The 17,549-nt window shown below is 60.2% G+C and overlaps 3 protein-coding genes across 3 annotated transcripts; all 3 read right to left on the bottom strand.

Moving 5' to 3' along the window:
• Positions 1-2,057: 2,057 nt before the first annotated feature.
• On the bottom strand, positions 2,058-10,033 carry BPH1 (uncharacterized protein; the record flags this gene model as incomplete). Its single annotated transcript, XM_060602326.1, has 10 exons — positions 2,058-2,140; positions 2,328-2,746; positions 2,787-3,481; positions 3,561-5,618; positions 5,655-6,793; positions 6,843-7,174; positions 7,299-7,410; positions 7,442-9,383; positions 9,417-9,656; positions 9,806-10,033. 10 exons carry the CDS (start codon positions 10,031-10,033, stop codon positions 2,058-2,060), a joined length of 7,248 nt encoding a protein of 2,415 aa, XP_060458731.1.
• A 341-nt stretch (positions 10,034-10,374) lies between these two features.
• Positions 10,375-11,133, bottom strand: CcaverHIS019_0510930 (uncharacterized protein; the record flags this gene model as incomplete). The annotated part of the gene is made up of 2 exons (XM_060602325.1): positions 10,375-10,712; positions 11,013-11,133. The coding sequence occupies 2 exons, from the start codon at positions 11,131-11,133 to the stop codon at positions 10,375-10,377; spliced, it is 459 nt and encodes a 152-aa protein (XP_060458730.1).
• A 951-nt stretch (positions 11,134-12,084) lies between these two features.
• On the bottom strand, positions 12,085-17,364 carry CcaverHIS019_0510920 (uncharacterized protein; the record flags this gene model as incomplete). The annotated part of the gene is made up of 13 exons (XM_060602324.1): positions 12,085-12,244; positions 12,289-12,403; positions 12,485-13,520; positions 13,557-14,888; positions 14,939-15,248; positions 15,283-15,494; positions 15,529-15,611; positions 15,649-15,762; positions 15,802-15,985; positions 16,017-16,237; positions 16,270-16,468; positions 16,501-16,965; positions 17,122-17,364. 13 exons carry the CDS (start codon positions 17,362-17,364, stop codon positions 12,085-12,087), a joined length of 4,674 nt encoding a protein of 1,557 aa, XP_060458729.1.
• Between the last annotated feature and the right edge of the window lie 185 nt (positions 17,365-17,549).

Below are 17,549 nucleotides of genomic sequence, written 5' to 3'. Positions count from 1 at the left end.
CTGGGTGATTGGGCTAATTATTGCTGTGCGTTCTGCCGTCCGGTCGCTGGGGCGGAAGCGGTCACTTAGACGCTCGCCGAAAGATGGGGAGCTTGATTCGATGCGAGAGATGGAGGGGATAGAGGTGAGAATCGGATGAACGTCCGAGGCCGACGGCGTGGGTTGAGGGTAAAGATGTGAACGGTGGCGTGAGGTTCGAGTCCGGGAGCACGGTGTCGGCGATTGTCCATGCGGCGGGATCGATAAGGGGCTGCTCGGCCATTTGCAAAAGCAGAGGAGAGACGGAAGGCAAGCGGTCGTATACTGGATCAATTGTTCGGGAAAGATGGGTGATGAGCGAAGGTGAAGATGCCTGTATGGGAGACACAAAAACAGTGCTGCCTGTAACCTCTCGAGCAAAGTGACATACATTGCCACCTAAGCGCTACCTAATACATTTCGAGCAATGCATGCCAGCTAAAGCACTATATTGTAGTTCCGCATGCAAGTCCACTAAGACAGTTGCATCGCTCCGTCTTGTTCTTCATTCGTCTGCCGGTTCTTCTCTCCTGATGCGCTGTCACGGTTGGGGTTCAGGTCGTTACAGTAGCCATGTCATGGACATCGGTGTGCCGTCAATCTCAAGACCAGTAACTGGATGTCAGGACTGCTTTGGTGTGATTCACGATATATCGTCGCTTGCTCTGCGGTCACATTCATGAACTCGATGGTTGCGACACTTCCACAAATAGTCACTACAGCAGTGTTAACCTTTTCGGAAAGATACTCAGCCAGCTCCCTCTCCCTTACACCATTGGGAAGATTGTGTATCATAAGAATGCGGTCATGTCGAGTGCCGCGACGGCCGAGGTTACTGGGAATCGCGGGGCTTCCTGAAGCGTTACCCCCCGGGAAAGTGATCCGTTCGTGAAGCAGCCGGTTGTGACGCACTACTGCAGTTAGGGCGGCAACAGGGGCGACAATTCTGTGTTGATGCTGGGGTTGTCGTCTTCATCAACCAAGGAAACAGGGGTGGGGCGCGTTCGATCAGTGGATGAGCGGCGCCTGTCTGGCCGAGCGCCGAGGTGATCCCTCCGTGGCGACATGGACCGCCGATGGTGCGTGGGCGATGACGACGGTGAGTGGTGGAACCAGTTAGGACTGTGAGGTGCGGTCGGTATCGAAAAAAAGGTCGGTAAGACGACTTGAGTCCTGTGTTCGGGTGTCACAGGTCGGGAAGGACTTAGGCTTCTGTTCGAGGAAGGTGCATTGAGGGAAGGTGGATGGAATAGCGGAGGAGGTTGGTTTGACATGGGATCGGAGGATGAAGACGGGTATTGAGGACTGAGTTGCATGTCGGCCATTTCATAAATGGGACTGTTGAGAGGAGTCTGGTGTGGCGCAGGCATATTCAGAGAAGGAGAAAACGGAGGTGTGTGTTGACCGGAGGATGTGGTATCTGCAGCGTGGAGAGAGGTAGAAGACTCTGAGTCTGAGGAGTCGCTCCCATTTGTCTGGGTGATATTAGGGCGGGGTCGAAGACTAGTGGGGAATGGGGTCCTAGGAGGGGGACGAGGGGCTGAGGACATGATGACCAGTATTTGAGGAGTGAGTGGAGAAACAATGAAGAGTGAAGAATGAAGAAACCAAATTTAAAGGATACAGTGAGAAAGAGCAAGCTGACGGGGAAGGTGCGTGATGCGAACGGGTGCGAGTTGCGAGCAAATACCGTAGATGTACATGCCTGAGTCGCTGCTCTCGCCCTAACATGACTTTCATCGCAGTTTCTGTGGGGCTCTTGTTACGAGGATCGTAGGAGGAATGGTAAGGATTGGAGCGCGTGGTTAGTGGCAGCCGTGGCAGCGCCACTTACAGGGAAAATAGAGATGAAAGGCGCTGGAGCCGTTCTTATTGTCTCTCCTGTCTGCAGCGCTGTTCAGGAATCCTTTTGAATGGGGCTATGGCCTTTAGACTTCTGCCTGGTAATCTTGGCCACCCTGGAGGCACCCAGATTTGTGTCACCCAGTCACAGCACTGTTCAGACTACATTTCTTGGACAGCCGATGTGATAGTAAGGCCTACTGCCACCAACCCCACACGAACGCAAGCTGCTCAGCCATGACGCCATAGGAGAACGACAACGAGGAGCACACGGAACTTGCTGCAAGGCTTTACTTAACAAGCGCTGCATCCACACTACAAGCACCACCACTACCCCGTCACCTCGAGCCTCGACCGCGACCGTGACCGCGACCGCTCGCGCGACTGCGAACCCGACGTACTGCGACCCTCCCGTGACGGATCCCTTGACCCCCGCCGATCACTCACTACTCGTCCCCTCTGCTCACCAGTGGGACCACTGACACTCGGCCGCGGTCCGGTAGCACTTGTTCGCCGGCTCCCCGCCGCGCTCTGGACTCTGCTCGGGTCGAGTGAGCCTGCGCGGCTTCCCATCCGGCTCCGGCCCATGAGGCCGAGTTCGCTCGCCTCACCCAGCCGGCCGCGGCAGACGTCGCAGTACCGGTTCTCGAAGAACTCGACGTGCAGTGCGTGCGCGCCGCAGAACGCGCCTCCACAGCCTGTGCACCATCGCCGCGGGTCGAGCAGGCCAAAGTGTCGTCCGCAGCTGGGGGACATGCACACCGTTGTACTATCAGGCACACGGCGTTGCGCGACGAGAGAGCCGCCAGCGTCAGGAAGAGACCACTGGTACACCGCGTGCTTGCGGCCAGGTGGCGTCGGCTCAAACGCGGCGTAGAGCGTTTCGCTGGTGTCAACTAGTCCTCCAAGAGCCGCTCAACACTTACCCAATAAACATTACCGCCGTCACGTCCCCATGTCCATGCTCGTCAGAACGGAAGAGGACGCCCTGCCGAACCAGACGCCATGGCTCGACGTCCTGGTCCTCGAATCTCCGTACCCCTGGAATGCAGCGGTACAGCACAAGCGTGCCATTCACACCAATGACGAGCAAGTCGCCAGAAGCAAGGAATTCACGGTGGAGGAACGCGATGCCCCCTGTAAACGTGCGGACTTCGGGAGGCGCGTCGTCGAACCGGATCTCGGGGAAGCGACCACCGTCGGCGCTCGTTGCGGCCATAGGGTGCCCGTTCAGGCTGAACATGTAGAGATAGCGGGCGGAGGCGAGACAAATGTGGCCGTTCGCCTCGTTGATGCCGATATGCTCGATTGGATCGGTGCGCGGCGTCTTTAGAGCGCGAGTGTATCTCAGCCGGTTCGAATCCCAGACGAGCGCCGTGCCGTCCGCACAACCCGTCACGATAAATGACCAGGCCGTGCTCACAGCCAGCGAGGTGACTGTGCGGTTCGCGCCCCGCAGCGTTGCTTCGCGGGTTAGGCCAGCGTCTCCGCGCCGCAGACCGCCGCCCTTCACGGCCAGGCGCCAGGCTGTGAGCACGCCGAGCGAGCTCACGGTCACGAGGAGGGTTGGGGCTGCGAAGGCCGCATGAGTGACATCGATGCCCTCGACGATGTACACGAGCTGGAGTCAGTGGGGAGGGTAGGTTGGTTGGATGTGGGTGAGGAAAGAAGTGATGTCTGCAGGGAGCGGCTGGACTCACCCTCTGACCCATCTCTGCATGGTAGATCCGGATACTCTGGTCCGCGAAGCCAAACTGTACACTCAACCCCGCATATCCCGGCACGGCGAGACGGTGTTTCTGCTCTACCCGAGGTCGGCCATCTCCCCGATCATTCTCGAGGATGTGATGCACGCGCGACGCAACGTCCATGATAGGCATCACGGAGCGCAGGAGGAGCTGCCACTGCTCAGCGACGCCGAACCGCTGGCCGATGGGCAGCGTAGTTCTACCGCCGAGGAAACGGTGTGGGTGCGGCGTTCGGAAGATCTGTAGTGGCGTCTGGCCAAAGTTGTGGATGATGGCAGTGCTGGATGCGCGCTCGGCGTCGTCCTTCATTCTGTCGAGGTCGACTGCGCCGCGGTAGCTAAGTGGATGGAAGCAGTTGAAAGATGCCGCGTCGCCCTGCTTGTGTCCGAACGTCAGGTCGATCCATTCGGGGAGGTGGCGCGAGACGTAGTCGCTCTCGAGCGTTTCGCGGTTGATGTGCACGAAGAGTAGCGGGTCGTTTAGCGCCCACGGAGGCAAGGCGACATCGTTGACCACGTCGCCCGATACCTGTTTGCGCCCAAAGTCGTGATGGTTCAGGTTGGTCAGGAAGGAGGGGGCGTAGAAGAACTCGGGGATGAGCTCCCGCACGTCGCCACGGTTGGTCGCGCTGGCCGAGTCCCATGCGCGCGGAACCGACGAGAAAAGGCGGTCCGCGAGGTCGAACGTACCGCCCTGTAACGCGAGGAATATTTCGGTGAACGGACTCAAGCGGATCATGTACCCGCACACAATCATCGAACTCGAGTAGTGCGTGCCGTAGTGGAATGGCTTCTCGCCCACGCCCTCCATCACCTGGTACCGCTCTAGTGCCTCCTCCCTGCGGGCGGGAGTAAGCGCACCCATCGGCCGCGACAGGTCGCGGTAGCTCGCCTTCTTCGACAGGTCGAGGATCTGCGACGTGTAGTCGGCCAGCACCCACGGGAAAACGGGGTACTGCGTCACGTCGTTGGGCGTTCGGTTCGCATGTTGGTTCAGCAACTGGAGGTAGGCAAAGTTAGAGATCTCGCGGCTCTGCCATTTGCGGGTCATGCTCTCGAGCTGCACCTCGCGCGTGTCCACCAGCGCGCGACTCAGTGTGTCGAGAACAAAAGAGTTGAGCACGCGCGGCGCTGTGCCGCTCTTGATCCCCATCTTATGCACAACGGTCTGCCGCTCCCGCTTGTCGCGAAAGATGACAAGGAAGTTCTGCTTGTCGGCAAAGTAGAGCTCGAGAGCGACGTCGCGGAACAGGAACGCGCGCTTGTTCGTCTCGACGATGTCGGAATATGTCCACCTGTGGGATCTCTGGTCGCTCGGATCGAAGTCAGCCAACGTCCCGCTCGGGATAGAGAGGACATCGCGCGGTGCGTGCTCCGCCTCGATCACCTGTCCCTCTGGTGTCTGCACAAGCCCATCGATGAGGTACAGGTTCTTGCGCCCGAGAATGAGCAGGCCAGGAAGCGCGTCAACGCCGACAATCCGCACAATGTTGTGCGCCGACTCGACGACATCACCAGCCTGCAAAGCCTTTGCCACGAGGCGCATTTTGTTGGTGGACTCGTCCTCGACCTCATGATAGGCGTCGTCGTCGCTCTCGTCGTCGCCAGCCTGGGACGGGTCCGCCGGTGCGGTCGGCTTGGTGGGCGTACCAGCGGGCTGCTCCTCCGCCATCGACTCGCCCATCGCGAGACTGAACGGGTCTTCCCACGGCGCGGCGTTTATGCGCGAGACGGCACTTGAGAGCTCGTCTGTACCGGGAATGGCGTCACGGAGGTTAGCACGGATCTTTTGTCTGCCAGGCGCGTCGACTGCATCCGTGCGCTCAAGGCGAATTCGCATACGCAACGGGCCCTCACTCCCATCCAGCCGCCAGGTCGCAGGCCTGTCGTCCTCCGCCCACACGCCATTCTCCGCCCGCAGCGCGGCGACCAGCCCAGGCCACTCGACCTGGTTCAGACGGTGCCAGTGCTCCTTACGCTCGAGCGTCTCTGTCGCGTGCTTCCGCGCGTCCTGCTGTCAGCTCACCGTTACGTCGCATAGGCTTACAGTCGACAAGATGATCATGCGCCACGCAGCGTTCTTGTCCCGCTCCTCCTGTAGGATGCTCTCGCCCGTAAGCGTGCGACGGAGGGGCATTCGGGTTGGGTTTCGGGCGCGGAGGCGCGCCAGAGGTCCACCGCCCTCACCCGAGGGTGCACGGCGGAGGGGCGATGAGATACTGGTAACGCTGGAATTGGAGCGCATGGATGTGGAGAGGTTGGACGAGGACCGTCTTGGCGGCGCTGGGCGGGAGATGGAACCGGCCACAGATGTCGGCGTGCGCGCCGCGGTGTCCGCCGAGCTCGACGCCTTGAGCTGCTCGATGAGGAGCTTGAGCTGCGTGATGATGGTTGCGGGCGACTTGCTTAAATCCACCAGCGCCTGGAGCCACTGAAGCGCGGCGGCGCGCTGGCTTTCCACCGCCGCAGAGCTCGAGCTCACGGTCATCGTCACAAAGTCGACCATGGCTGGCAGCATGGACTCGATGCGACGCGCAGTGAGAGCGCGTCGCAGCGGCGAGGACTGGCGGTACACTTGTGCGAGCTTGGTGAGGAGGCTCTCGAGGCGGCCGTCGTCGTCAATCTCCGTACCCGAGTCCGAATCCGAGTCGTCGTCCGGATGCTGTCGAATCGGGGTGATGGACAACCCGCTGATCGTGCTACTGATGCTGCCGACGCTGCTTGCCATGTCAGCAACCCCACTCCCACCACTCGCGGAGTGGAGGAGAGCGTCGAGTGCGGCCAACACGCTCGCAATGACAGGCGGGCAGGCGAGGCTTGCCCCTGCCGTTCCTGTCGGACCGAAGAGCATGCCGAAGACCGTATCCTGGATGTGCGCGTTCCAGATCGGTGCAAGAGTCTTGGCGAGGAGGACGAAACCGCCCTCGGCCTCGAAGTGGCGCTGGAACGAGTCGTGGCTTGGCGTCGAGAGGCACAGTGCTAGGATGTCGGTGCAGGGCACGACGACGAACGGTGTCGGGTTGGATTGCAGGAAGATTACGAGAAGGCGGTGGAGCGAAATGGCCTTGTTGAGCTTGGTCAGACGCTTGGCGTTCTTGAGAACGTCCGCGAGCATGGTGAGGATGAGTGCCGCGGGGTACTGGGCCGACGTGGGCTCCGTGGGCACGATGTAGGTCGAAGAGGGGACTAGAGTCAGCTGAGAATTTCGACTACATAGCTGTCCGAGGAAACTCACGCTGACACAGCGCCGAGACGAGGTACGAGAACACGGGCTTGATGCCGTCCTCGGCGGACCAGCGGCTCGTAAGCACGAGGCGGAGAGTGTTGACAGCAAGCGGGACGGCAGCGTGGGTATAGTGTCCTGAGCGCAGCGCATAGAGAAGCTTGCGGACGACGTTGGACTTTTGGAATGTACGTAATTGGTTGAAGCGACGGTACTGCGACTCCGCGAGGAGCGCCTGGAAGTGCTGTAGGTAGAGCGTGAGGGTTGGCAGCTGCGCGTGTGCCCACAGCTCGAGGTCGAGTCCGAGGGCTTTATATCCTGCCGAACACTGGACGCGTGCGGAGCTGCGGTCAGCAAGTGTGTAACAGGAACCATCATAAACGCCAGGCCACGTCCAATCTCATGGATCGTTAAATCGAGCCGACTTATAGAAGGCGGGTTGTTGGGAGAGAGGGAGGGAGCACTCACCTCGGGTCATTGATATCAATCCCAAGGAACGCCAGAATGCCCTCCGCACACTGCGTATCAACCAGCGCCCCCATCTTAGGCCGGAGTATAGCAGCGAGCAGGTCGTATCCGCCTATCGTCAGCCCCATCCTACCCAAACTCACGTATGCGCTCCATCTCCTCGCTCGCCGCCCACGAATACCGCAACATATCCCAGAGTACTCCAAGCGTGGTGCGCAGCTCGTCGGGAGTAGATGCCAAATCGACCAACTTGAGAACCAAAACACCGCCGCCAGCAGACCCGGCGACCACGTCCATGTCACTCATGGCGTAGGGGAAGATGGAGCCGACGAGGTGCGCTCTTGCGTATGTGAAGTCGCGCGCTCGCGAGATGTGCGGTACGGCCCCATTCAAGACGCCTTCTTCTTCCCCTGACTGGGACGGGAGGACGTCGGCCGCTGACAACGAGAGCATGATATTATCTTCTGGGATCGCTGGGCCCGAGGATATGGCCCGCACGAGCTGGCTGTTGGCTGGGAGGAGTGCGGCTTTTTGGCCTGCCGCGAGGGCGTGGAGGTTGATATTGATTGCGGTTGCATCTTCGTATGTCAGGAACTTACCTGCCGCCTCCTGCATATTTCCCGCGTATCGTGGGCCGAGGTGGTGCATCAGCAACACGATGTCCTCAGCCACAACCTCTTCGAGGAGGAGCGTACGGCCCAGCGACCACTCGTTACCCTCGCCGTGGCCTAGCGTAGGCTTGGAATCGGGTTCGGGTGGAGCGCGCCCGACGCTCACGCGCACGCCCTCCTTCGCGCCTGGGCGTGGGATGGGGTAGGTTACGTGCATGACGCCGACACGGCGCCCATTGATGAAAATACGTGCTTCGCCGGCAGCTCTGCCCTTCCGACACCCGACGCAGAAGTGTACCCACTCGCGGTGAGGAATGAGAGCGTCCGCCGCACCACAGATGACCTCCTCAACCTCGTCATCCTTGTCGCTCCACGCGGTCGTCGTGATCGAGATCTGCGAGTTCTCCAGAACCCGCACCGCCAAAAGCGGGTGTTTGCGTCCCTCCTGCGAGAGGTGGAGGAGTGTGATGCCCTCTGTCAGGCGCGAGATGTTGACCCATGCCGCGAAGACGAACCCCTTCGCGGCTGGCGGGAAGGGCCGGTCCAGCTCGCTCAGGTCGAGGCTCCCGTCCTCTACCCCAGGGGCGGAGCGGAAGATGAACGCATGTGGGTTGTGAGAGCGCATGGCGCGGCGGACGAGGTCCAGCACCTCGGTGTCGAGGCTCTCGTGCAGAGGTGGCGAGAGCTTGATTTTCAACGTCGGCCTCTTCTTCTGCGACCGCGGCGTATCTGGCCCAGGCGTCGAGGCAGGGGTGACGAATTCGGCACCAGGACTGGCGGGACGTGCGATCGGTGTAGCAGCTCCGCTGGACGCAATGCTGTCCGGCTCGATCCTGGGCGGCTTGGGCGGCGCCTTCCGCACGAGTTGGAACAGGCGCCATGTGATCTGAGTGTCCATGCCGCCTGTCACCACGCGCTGCAGAAGGCTGAGATATAAAGCCCGACCCTCAGCAGACGGGGCAAACCACTCGCGGGCCGGAGCAACCGGCTCGGCCTGCACGTTCTGGAACCACTCGTCGCGCGGTGGAAAGGTGACGTCAAAGTGCCGCTCGGGCTCATACCCGTATATGCGAGTGACTAGGAACTCGGGGAGAGCCGGGAGGTTGGCGCGGATGAGGAGGAGATTGGTGCGGTCGGCAGCTAGGGCACGAATGACGCATAGTGTGAGCCAGACGGCTGGTGTTGCTGTGGCCTCTCGCGCGCCGTCGTACAGCGCCTCGCGCTCCAGATCTCCCTTCTCGAGGCCCCAGATATACGCCCACAACAATGGCAGGCCCTGTGCCCAGCGCAGATGAGCGTCCTTGAGAACAGCATCGGCGTCGACTTTTGGCCCAGTAAACAGGGAGCGCAGAGTGTAGTTGTTCCCGAGGAGGTGAGAGAGGAGGATACCGAGCACCTCGGCGTCGGCCGTGTCGGCGTCGTCTGACGAGAGCTTACGCAGGAGCGGTAGGAGGGCCATGTAGCCTCCGAGGGCCTTGCGTTAACTCAAGTCGATAGCGGCACTTACATCGAAGGCGCGCTCGCCAGCCCGATCCCCCATCCCCCAAGCCAGAGCCTCGAACCACAGCCGTAGCCCCTCTGCTCGCTGCACTTCGAACACGGTCCACTCGTCTTGGCTTATTGCGTCAGGCCGCCTTGCCCACCCAAGCCCATGGAGTGCGGCGAAGAGGCGCGCGAACCCCTCATGCCGGCGGAAGGCGGCGCGCGTCGCCGGTTTCGATGGCAGCGTGAGCAGATGGGAAAATGTCTGGTGTGAGCGGTGGTGAGGCCGAGGTAGTGAACCCGAGAAGCCTAGAAGGCCGGATACAGCTAGCCCAACAAGTCCAGAACGCGGGACGAGACGGGAAATCATGTACAGCATGCCACTGCGGACAGCGCGGCCACACCGCAACGCACCTCAACATACGCCATCGTGCCGTGCACATCAGGCAGACCGTCCACTAGGGAGATGACGGTGCGCGCGTCCACGTCTGTCTCTTGCTCGTCCACCTCTGGCTCTGGCGGTGGCGGGGCCGGGGCGGGCGTAGGTGCAGGTGCCGTGACCCCAGTACTGAGGCTCGCAGAGCGGCTGCGCCCGCCCAGCGGTTCGGGCGGGCGGGTCAGGTCCTTGAGGAGCTTGAACATTGGAGGGGATGCACAGGGGTGGAGATTGGGATGGACAGAGGACAGCTGAGACGAGTGGGATGTGATGGCCTAGCCAGCTCGCAGGCTAGCTTGATCGATGCAGGGGTATCGTGTATGTTGTATGAATGATGAGATATGACACATAGAAAAGGATGCGGAGGCGGTGACGTTGTGGCTTCCCAACTGTCCCACGACGCCCCTCTCCACCCTGCCCACCAAAACAATCCCATTCCACCTGGACCCGCTAAAAGCCAGGTCACAAGGTATACATGAATGCGCCTACGGGTTTGGTCTACAGAACGTGGGGTTAGACGGTGGGGTGTCGTGACAGAAGTTGGTGCTTAGAAGGCGAGGGCGACGACGCCAGCGGCGACGCCGGCAATCGCGAGGGCACCGACCTTGACGGCGGTCGAGTCCGCGCCGCTCGTGCCGGCGGCGGCAGCAGCCGACGAGGCAGCACCACCGACAGCCGAGGTGACCTTCTCACCAACACCACCGACAGCCGAGGTGACCTTGGCGCCGACGGAGGCACCACCAGAGGTGGCCTGGTCGAAAACGCTAGGGATAGCGTCGGTCGCGACGGACGCAACAGCAGAGGTGGCCTGGTCGAAAACGCTGGGGACAGCGTCGGTCACAACGGACGCAACGGCAGCGGTGGCAGCGCTGAGGATCGAGTCGACTGGGGTTAGCGCAAGGGATGGGGACTTGTGAGAAGCGAGCAACGCCCAGAAAGTGTGATGGATTTAGGGTGATAATGTGCCAGTTGAAATGGATGAGAAGCAGTGAGGTGAGGGTCCAAGGGGGTGGTGAATAGACAAGGGTGTGGGAACGTGCAGCACATATTGCGAAGTGAAACAGACGCGTCGCGTGATTGCGGCCAGAATATCTGGCACCACGGCCGGCCGCCTTGCTCGACTGTCTTCTAATCTCGACTTGACATTGGGGAAGGAGGCAGAGCTCGAAAGAAGGAGGGACTCACGCTGACGCTCCTCAACGTCACGCCTCTCAGCAGCGGCATGGCCAAGCTGAACGCGGGGGAAGTTTGCCTCGGCGGCGACGGCCGTGGCGAAGACGAGGGCGGTGATGGTAGCGACCTTCATTGTAGAGTGTAGGTTGTAGAGAGAGATAAGGTAGAGTGAGACTGTGAGGGATGAGGAATGGAGTGGATGAGAACCGAGTTGTGTTAAAAGGAGGAGTAATAAGGAGTGTGGAGAGGGGGGTTGAGGAGAACCAAAGGTGGCGGCTGTGTTGTGGTGTGTTAGAGGAGAGGGAGGGGGGGAGGGGGGGAATTGCGGAATTGGGGATTGGGGAAGACACAAGCAAAGGCAAGGATTTGAAACCAATGTTTGCGGTTGCCGCTTGTGCTGCGGTGCGGATGGCGCTGGATGACAGTCAAACACTGCATTTTACACGATAGGTAAGCATTCTATCTAATGAACCCTACTAGCTAGCTAGCTAGCTAGCTACCTAGGTCTCATCCATTCGACTTGAATGACCTGCGGGTAATGTATCGTAAACGCCCCCGCAACGCCACCGCCGCCCGCGGCGCAACAGGCCCCGCAGTTATGCTATGACTAATGACGAAAGCCTCCAGGATTCATCATCATCATGATCCTCATGTTCCTCACAAGACTATTCATCTCAACTGCCAATCTTGGCAACCTCTCCTCTGATCCCCTTGCCTTGGATCCCTTGAGGGCCCTGATCGGCCCTGAGGGACGCGGAATCTTGTTCCTTCATGTGCCCAAGTTCCATATTTGTATATGCCATACATTTAAGACCCAAACCACAGTACCACAGTACCACGAGCAAAGGCAATCTCCAAACCTCCAAACTGCCAAGCCAATCGAATCACATATCCCCCATGGCCCATGACAATCCATAATCACCCCTCGGCTCCAAACGGCAACCCAAGAGTCATAGGTGGAACATGACCAAGTGCCAACCTGACCACAACGCCCGCAGCGTACCATCCATGTGCCAGCTGGAGCAGGCCGGGCTGGCGCGGGCGTTACGAATACACGACAAGTCGCGCTGCTACGCGATGCACTTCACGCCTGGCTGCTTTGCGCCAGCCTGAGCAGATACGCATACTCGTCCGGCCCCTGGGCCATGCACAAGCTGCGAAATGCAGTGCTTTCACGCGTCATCAGCGTCAGAGGATGGTCGTTCTCGATTACACGCCCGCGATCCAACACAAGCACCCGGTCGCTGTGGTCAGCCATGCACTGCTTGAGACTGAGGTGGTTACTCACTATGCAACGATCGTGGCAAGGCGGTGCGCGATCACCAGCATTGTCGTGTCCGCAAAGCACTCCCGGATCGTCTGCGTGATCTTGCTATCCATCTCAAAGTCAACCGAAGATGTCGCTGGTGTCAACGTCCGTTACGCGGTGCATCTCCACACCGCAATGTCCGCTCGAGCCGGATATCACAGACAGCAAAACCCACCCTCGTCCATGACCAATACTCTTGACTTCTTGAGCAGCGCCCGCGCAAGACACAACAGTTGCCGCTGCCCATGGCTGAAGTTGGCGCCCTCGGCAGCCACAAACGTGTCGAGGTCGGCGAATGGGTTCGTAAGCACATCCGCGGGAGTGACCACGGCGGGGAGAAGGTGTACGCGCCGCAGCGCGTCGTAAATGTCCGCGTCGTCAGCCTCGCCCGATATGTCGAGCGCGTTTCGCAACGTCCCAGCCGGCAAAGAACCGTCCTGCACGACCATGTTGAGGCGCTGGCGCAGCGGCCGGAGAGCGAGCGTCGCGGTGTCGAGCCCGTCGATCTCGATGCTCCCGCCCGTTGGCTCGACCGCGCGGAAGAGGGAGAGCGCGAGGGTGCTCTTCCCCGAGCCCGTGGCGCCTACAACACCGACACGCTGCCCAGGCTCGATTGTGAAGGAGACGTCGTGGAGCACGTCAGGCAAGTCAGGGGCGTAGCGCACACTCAGACCGCGCACCACTATTCCGCCCTTCTCCGGCCAGTGTGCGGGCGGCACAGTGCCGCCCCCCGGTTCCTGTGGTGTATTCTGGAGGTAATAGTTGATGCGCTCGGCAGAGACAAACGTCTGCTCCAGCATTATGAAGCGCTCGAGCAACGAGAACATCGTGACCGACACCTGCGCTGCAAAGTTGAGGATGAAACCTGCCAGCGCGGGCGAGATGTCTCGTCCGACCAGGATGAACCCAGTGATCGTGAGGAACACGGACGAGAGGGTGAGTACAACTGCCCGGACCCAGTTATACACGATCCAGTTCCACGTCTGCGCAACGCGGCTCCGATTTGCCAGTACCTGGAAGATCTTGGTCATCGCAGCCGGTAATCCGAAAGCGCGCAGCATGACCACGCCGTCGATGCTGTCATGGTACAGGCTGATGATCGGCGAGTCGGACACGGCAGCGAGACGGCGGAGGTTGGAGCGCAACTTGCCGAGCTGGTTCGTCACAAGGAGGAGCGGGACGCCAAATGCAACCAGCACGACGAGCATTGCCTGGTGTCAGCTGTAAGGATCACAATATTAGCTTACCGGAGCCTCAAAGCTGACGGTGATGGCAGACACGACGACGCGAAGCATCTCAGACGTGGTGCGCCCAAAGTCGTCGGCTGACTGGCTGTCTAGCCGCTTGATGTCCTGCGAAAATACATTGAGCAGACGCCCAGAAGGTGTGCTCTCGAAGAACGACAGTGGCGCATTCGTGATGGTCCGGAACAGGTCGCGGTGGATCTTCTTTGTGCCCGCCGAGTAAAAGCCAACGTTGCCTACGCCGTACAGCCAGACCCACCTGAGGGCGCCGACCACGACCCACGCCACCCTCAACGTGAGGAAGAGAGTGATATAGTAGTTGAGGTTCGCCTCGATGTTCGGATCACCCGTCCAGATCTTCATCACGTAGTCGATGGACCACGACAGAGCCTTCGTGCCTCCATACAGGATGATCCATATGGTCCAGTACCCAAGGCCGCCAGCCGCGGCGATCACGAGCCAGTAGTGTCCCGAAGCGACATGCCCGACCTCCTGGTGCTCTTTGGTGTACACCGCCCGCGCCTTGGGTTCGTCCTGGTCGTCCTCCACGGAGAGCAAGTCGTCTCGTTCGGTCTGGCGGATCTCTCGGACCAGAGCGGCGTCATCGTCGGGTGCCATAGCAGTCTGCGCGTTGAGGTTGACGAGTGTGTCGAGAACATGGATGGCCTCAGGACGGGCCGTGCCTGTTGCCGGCAAAGGCGGCAACTCCTCCGCCGCCTGCAAAGGCGAGCTCATCTGCATGAGGGAGGGGAGGTGTGCGCGCCGCGCCAAGCACGCCTCCTGCGCTTTCCCATCCGCAATGGCGACGACATAGTCCGAGACAGGGAGGCAGAGGCCCACGTGGTGGCTGACGAGGACGACCGTGCGGGCCCGAAGGAGCTTGCCGCGGAAGCACTCGTCGATGAGGAACTGAACAGTGTGCGCATCAACCGCGCTGAGCACATCGTCGAGGTATATCGTGCGGGCGCGCGAGTACACGCAACGGGCAAGATTGATCCGCGCCTTCTGTCCGCCAGAGAGGTTAACACCATTCTCGCCCACCTCGGTCCTGTCGCCGTTGACAAGCAGCGCGAGGTCCGCTTCGAGCGAGCATTGCCGAAGTACCTCCACGTACCGCTCCTTCCATAGCGGCAGTCCGAAGAGGATATTGTCGCGCACGCTGCCGTGACGGATATAGCTCTTCTGCGGGGCATATGCAACGGTGCGCGTCAGCCACTTCTCGGTCGTCCACTGCATATGCTGGTTGGAGTGATCAAGCAGCGTCGCGTTGATGGGGGAGCGCGGCGAGATGACGTTGCCGCTCTCGACCTTAGCTTCGCCGAGGAGGGCGCGAAGCTGCCGTCAGCATCTGTACGTGGTTTAACTGGCGAGGTTGGCCCACTCACGAAGAGGGTCTTTCCTGCGCCAAGCGGACCGCAGATCAGCGTCATTTTCCCCTGAGGAAGGGAGAGCGTCACCCGGCGCAACCGGAACGCGTGTACAGATTCATCTGAGGGGTGCACGGCGTTCTCTGGCACCGGCCAGGTGAACGTGGCATTGTCAACAGCGATCATGCCGTCTGACACATCTTCCAGGTTGACGTCGACCTCGGCCGTGTTGAGGTAGTTCTTAAGACGGTCAAGCGCGACCTTGGAGTTGAGCACGACGTCGATCGCCATTGGAAACACGTCAAGGCCAGCCTTGACCTTGGCGAAGCTGTATCAGCCAGTAAGACAGAGCAGAAACCCACACGAGAAGGGTGACAAAGGCGGTGGCAGGCTCGAGGTCTCGGCCCAACACCTTCGTATAAAATACAAAGGTGGCGGCAACGGCGAAAGCTGGCAGAAGGTCTCCGACAATGTTGAAGAACGTACCCAACGTGTAGCGCCACCGCTGCCATACTGTCTCGATGTCGCGCAATGCACTGACGCGGCGGGTTTCGTACCCCTCAAAGCCGTTGAGCTGGTGTCAGCTCAGGCATGAACATGAAGCTCACCTTGATGACCTTGATGCCCGCCAGGAACTCCTTGATCGCGCCTGTCCGTCCGTCGCGTGCGCGTGCCCAACCCTTATCACATTCTGGTGTTAGCTGCGGACTACCAGCACGATACCTCACCATAGATCCGCTTGGCGATCCAGGCAGAGATGGGTGCAAAGAGCGGGACGCAGAGCAGCGCAACCGCCGAGCTCGAGCCAAGCATGTTATACATGAAGACGAGACCGATGATCACTGGGGTCAGCTGCAGAAGCGCAATGTCGGCAGACGTACACTGGATAATGCCGTTGGATATGTTCCAGATGTACGTAGCCATCGACGCGACAGTGCCCACGTCAATCGTAAGGAGGTTCATGACCTGTGCACGACCCTTGTTGGCTTTCTGATCCTCCTCTGAGGTGAGGTGCTGCGCCTCCATGGCCTTGACGTCGGTCGAGCGCAGGATCTTGGCGTACAGCTGCCATCAGTCACACCCGGCCAGGACGCACAATAGCGGACATGGTCATGCGCACGGGGTTGTGCAGCAGGTAGTTCTCGCGAACCCAAAGGTACGCCGAGAGGGTGACGCCCAGCACCTGACCGACGAGCATACCCCAGCACATGAGGTACAAGTATGCGGGGTCCGGGTTTCCAAAGTCCTCGATGAACTCGTAAGTCGCCGTGATCTGGATGTAATTGATGAAGACGTTGGCCGTCTCCAGCACAAACGCTGCGTCAGAGTCTGCATACACTGGCTCTCACTGATGAAGATGACCTTCCCACGTCCGGCCCAGAGGGCCTTCATGAGCCCGATCGCTGTGGTAGCCTGGAGGTCCATGCCCTGCGGTTCGAGGGCGGCGAGGTGCTCCGTCCCACCCCTCCGCACCCAATCCTCCAACACAGGCAGGTCGGACTGCTGCAGCGCCTCTACCTCGAGGCTCTTCTTCGCGAGGCTTATGCTCTGTTGTTAACCTTCTTCCTCATCGCACTCACATATCCCAGTGTGAGGAAGTTGAGCATGCTAGAGTTCCCGTAATCGATCACGGGCATGGTGTCAGGCTCCTCGTCCTCGAAGCTGAGTTTTCGCCAGTCGAAGTCTTCATCCGGGCTCGACTCGACTCCGAAGCCAGAGCCGAAGCGCGCCTCGCGTGTGCGCAACAATGGCCCACGTCGCATACACCCGGCGCTCACACACGCTGCGATCAGCGTCACGAGGTGCATGCGCCCGGTAAGGAGGGTCGCGGCGTCGACTGGCGGTGGGCCGCGTTGTGTGGACAGAATATACACGACATCGGGAGCGAGGTGGAGGATGATGGAGGCGAGGCCGGCGAAGAAGGTCGCGACGCAAGCGAGCCGGTGTATGCGCATGTTGGCAAGTTCGCCTAAGTCGGCGGGCCGCAGGCGGGAGGGGAACGGCCGCCACACTAGCGTCGCCGAGAGCATGCCCATGCTCCCGAGCTGGAGTCAGCATGTTGGTAGAGAAGGGGAGGAACGGATGAGGGGGTGAAGGGGGGGGATGAAGGAGGAAGGGAGGTTGGTGGGAGAGAGAAGGAAGAGAGGCCAGGGAAGGCGATGGAGAAGATACGACGGAGTAGGACAAAGGAAGCAACTAACAGTGAGGATAATAATAATTACATCCGCGCCCCACCGCGCGTGACCGATCCACCCTCCTTCCTCATATACCAGGTGCCCAAGATGCACCATCCCGGCGAGGAGCGCCGCGGTAAGACTCGCGCCAAGTGCAATTTTCCCTTGGCGCACATTACGCCTGAACGCGCGGAGTCGGACAGGTCGATCGGTATCGGCGTCCGCTGTCCCAGACGCCAGGAAGAAGGTGCTGTCGGCGCCGGTGGACATGTGATAGTTGACAGCTTGACGGAGAATGGGTGGATGACTGGCACGGTGATGGGTGACTGGGTGACTAGTCCAATTTAGGGATGGGGTAAAATGCGGGGTAGAGGAGGACTGACATCATCTCATGCCATGGTGCCCTGTGGCAGGTATACCTGTGATCAACATACATTCGACATGTAGACCGAGGG

The sequence above is a fragment of the Cutaneotrichosporon cavernicola genome (assembly GCF_030864355.1).
Source record: "Cutaneotrichosporon cavernicola HIS019 DNA, chromosome: 5".
NCBI classification, from domain to species: domain Eukaryota; kingdom Fungi; phylum Basidiomycota; class Tremellomycetes; order Trichosporonales; family Trichosporonaceae; genus Cutaneotrichosporon; species Cutaneotrichosporon cavernicola.
The sequence above is the reverse complement of the archived record's forward strand: the minus strand, read 5'-3'. Positions and strand labels throughout refer to the sequence as shown.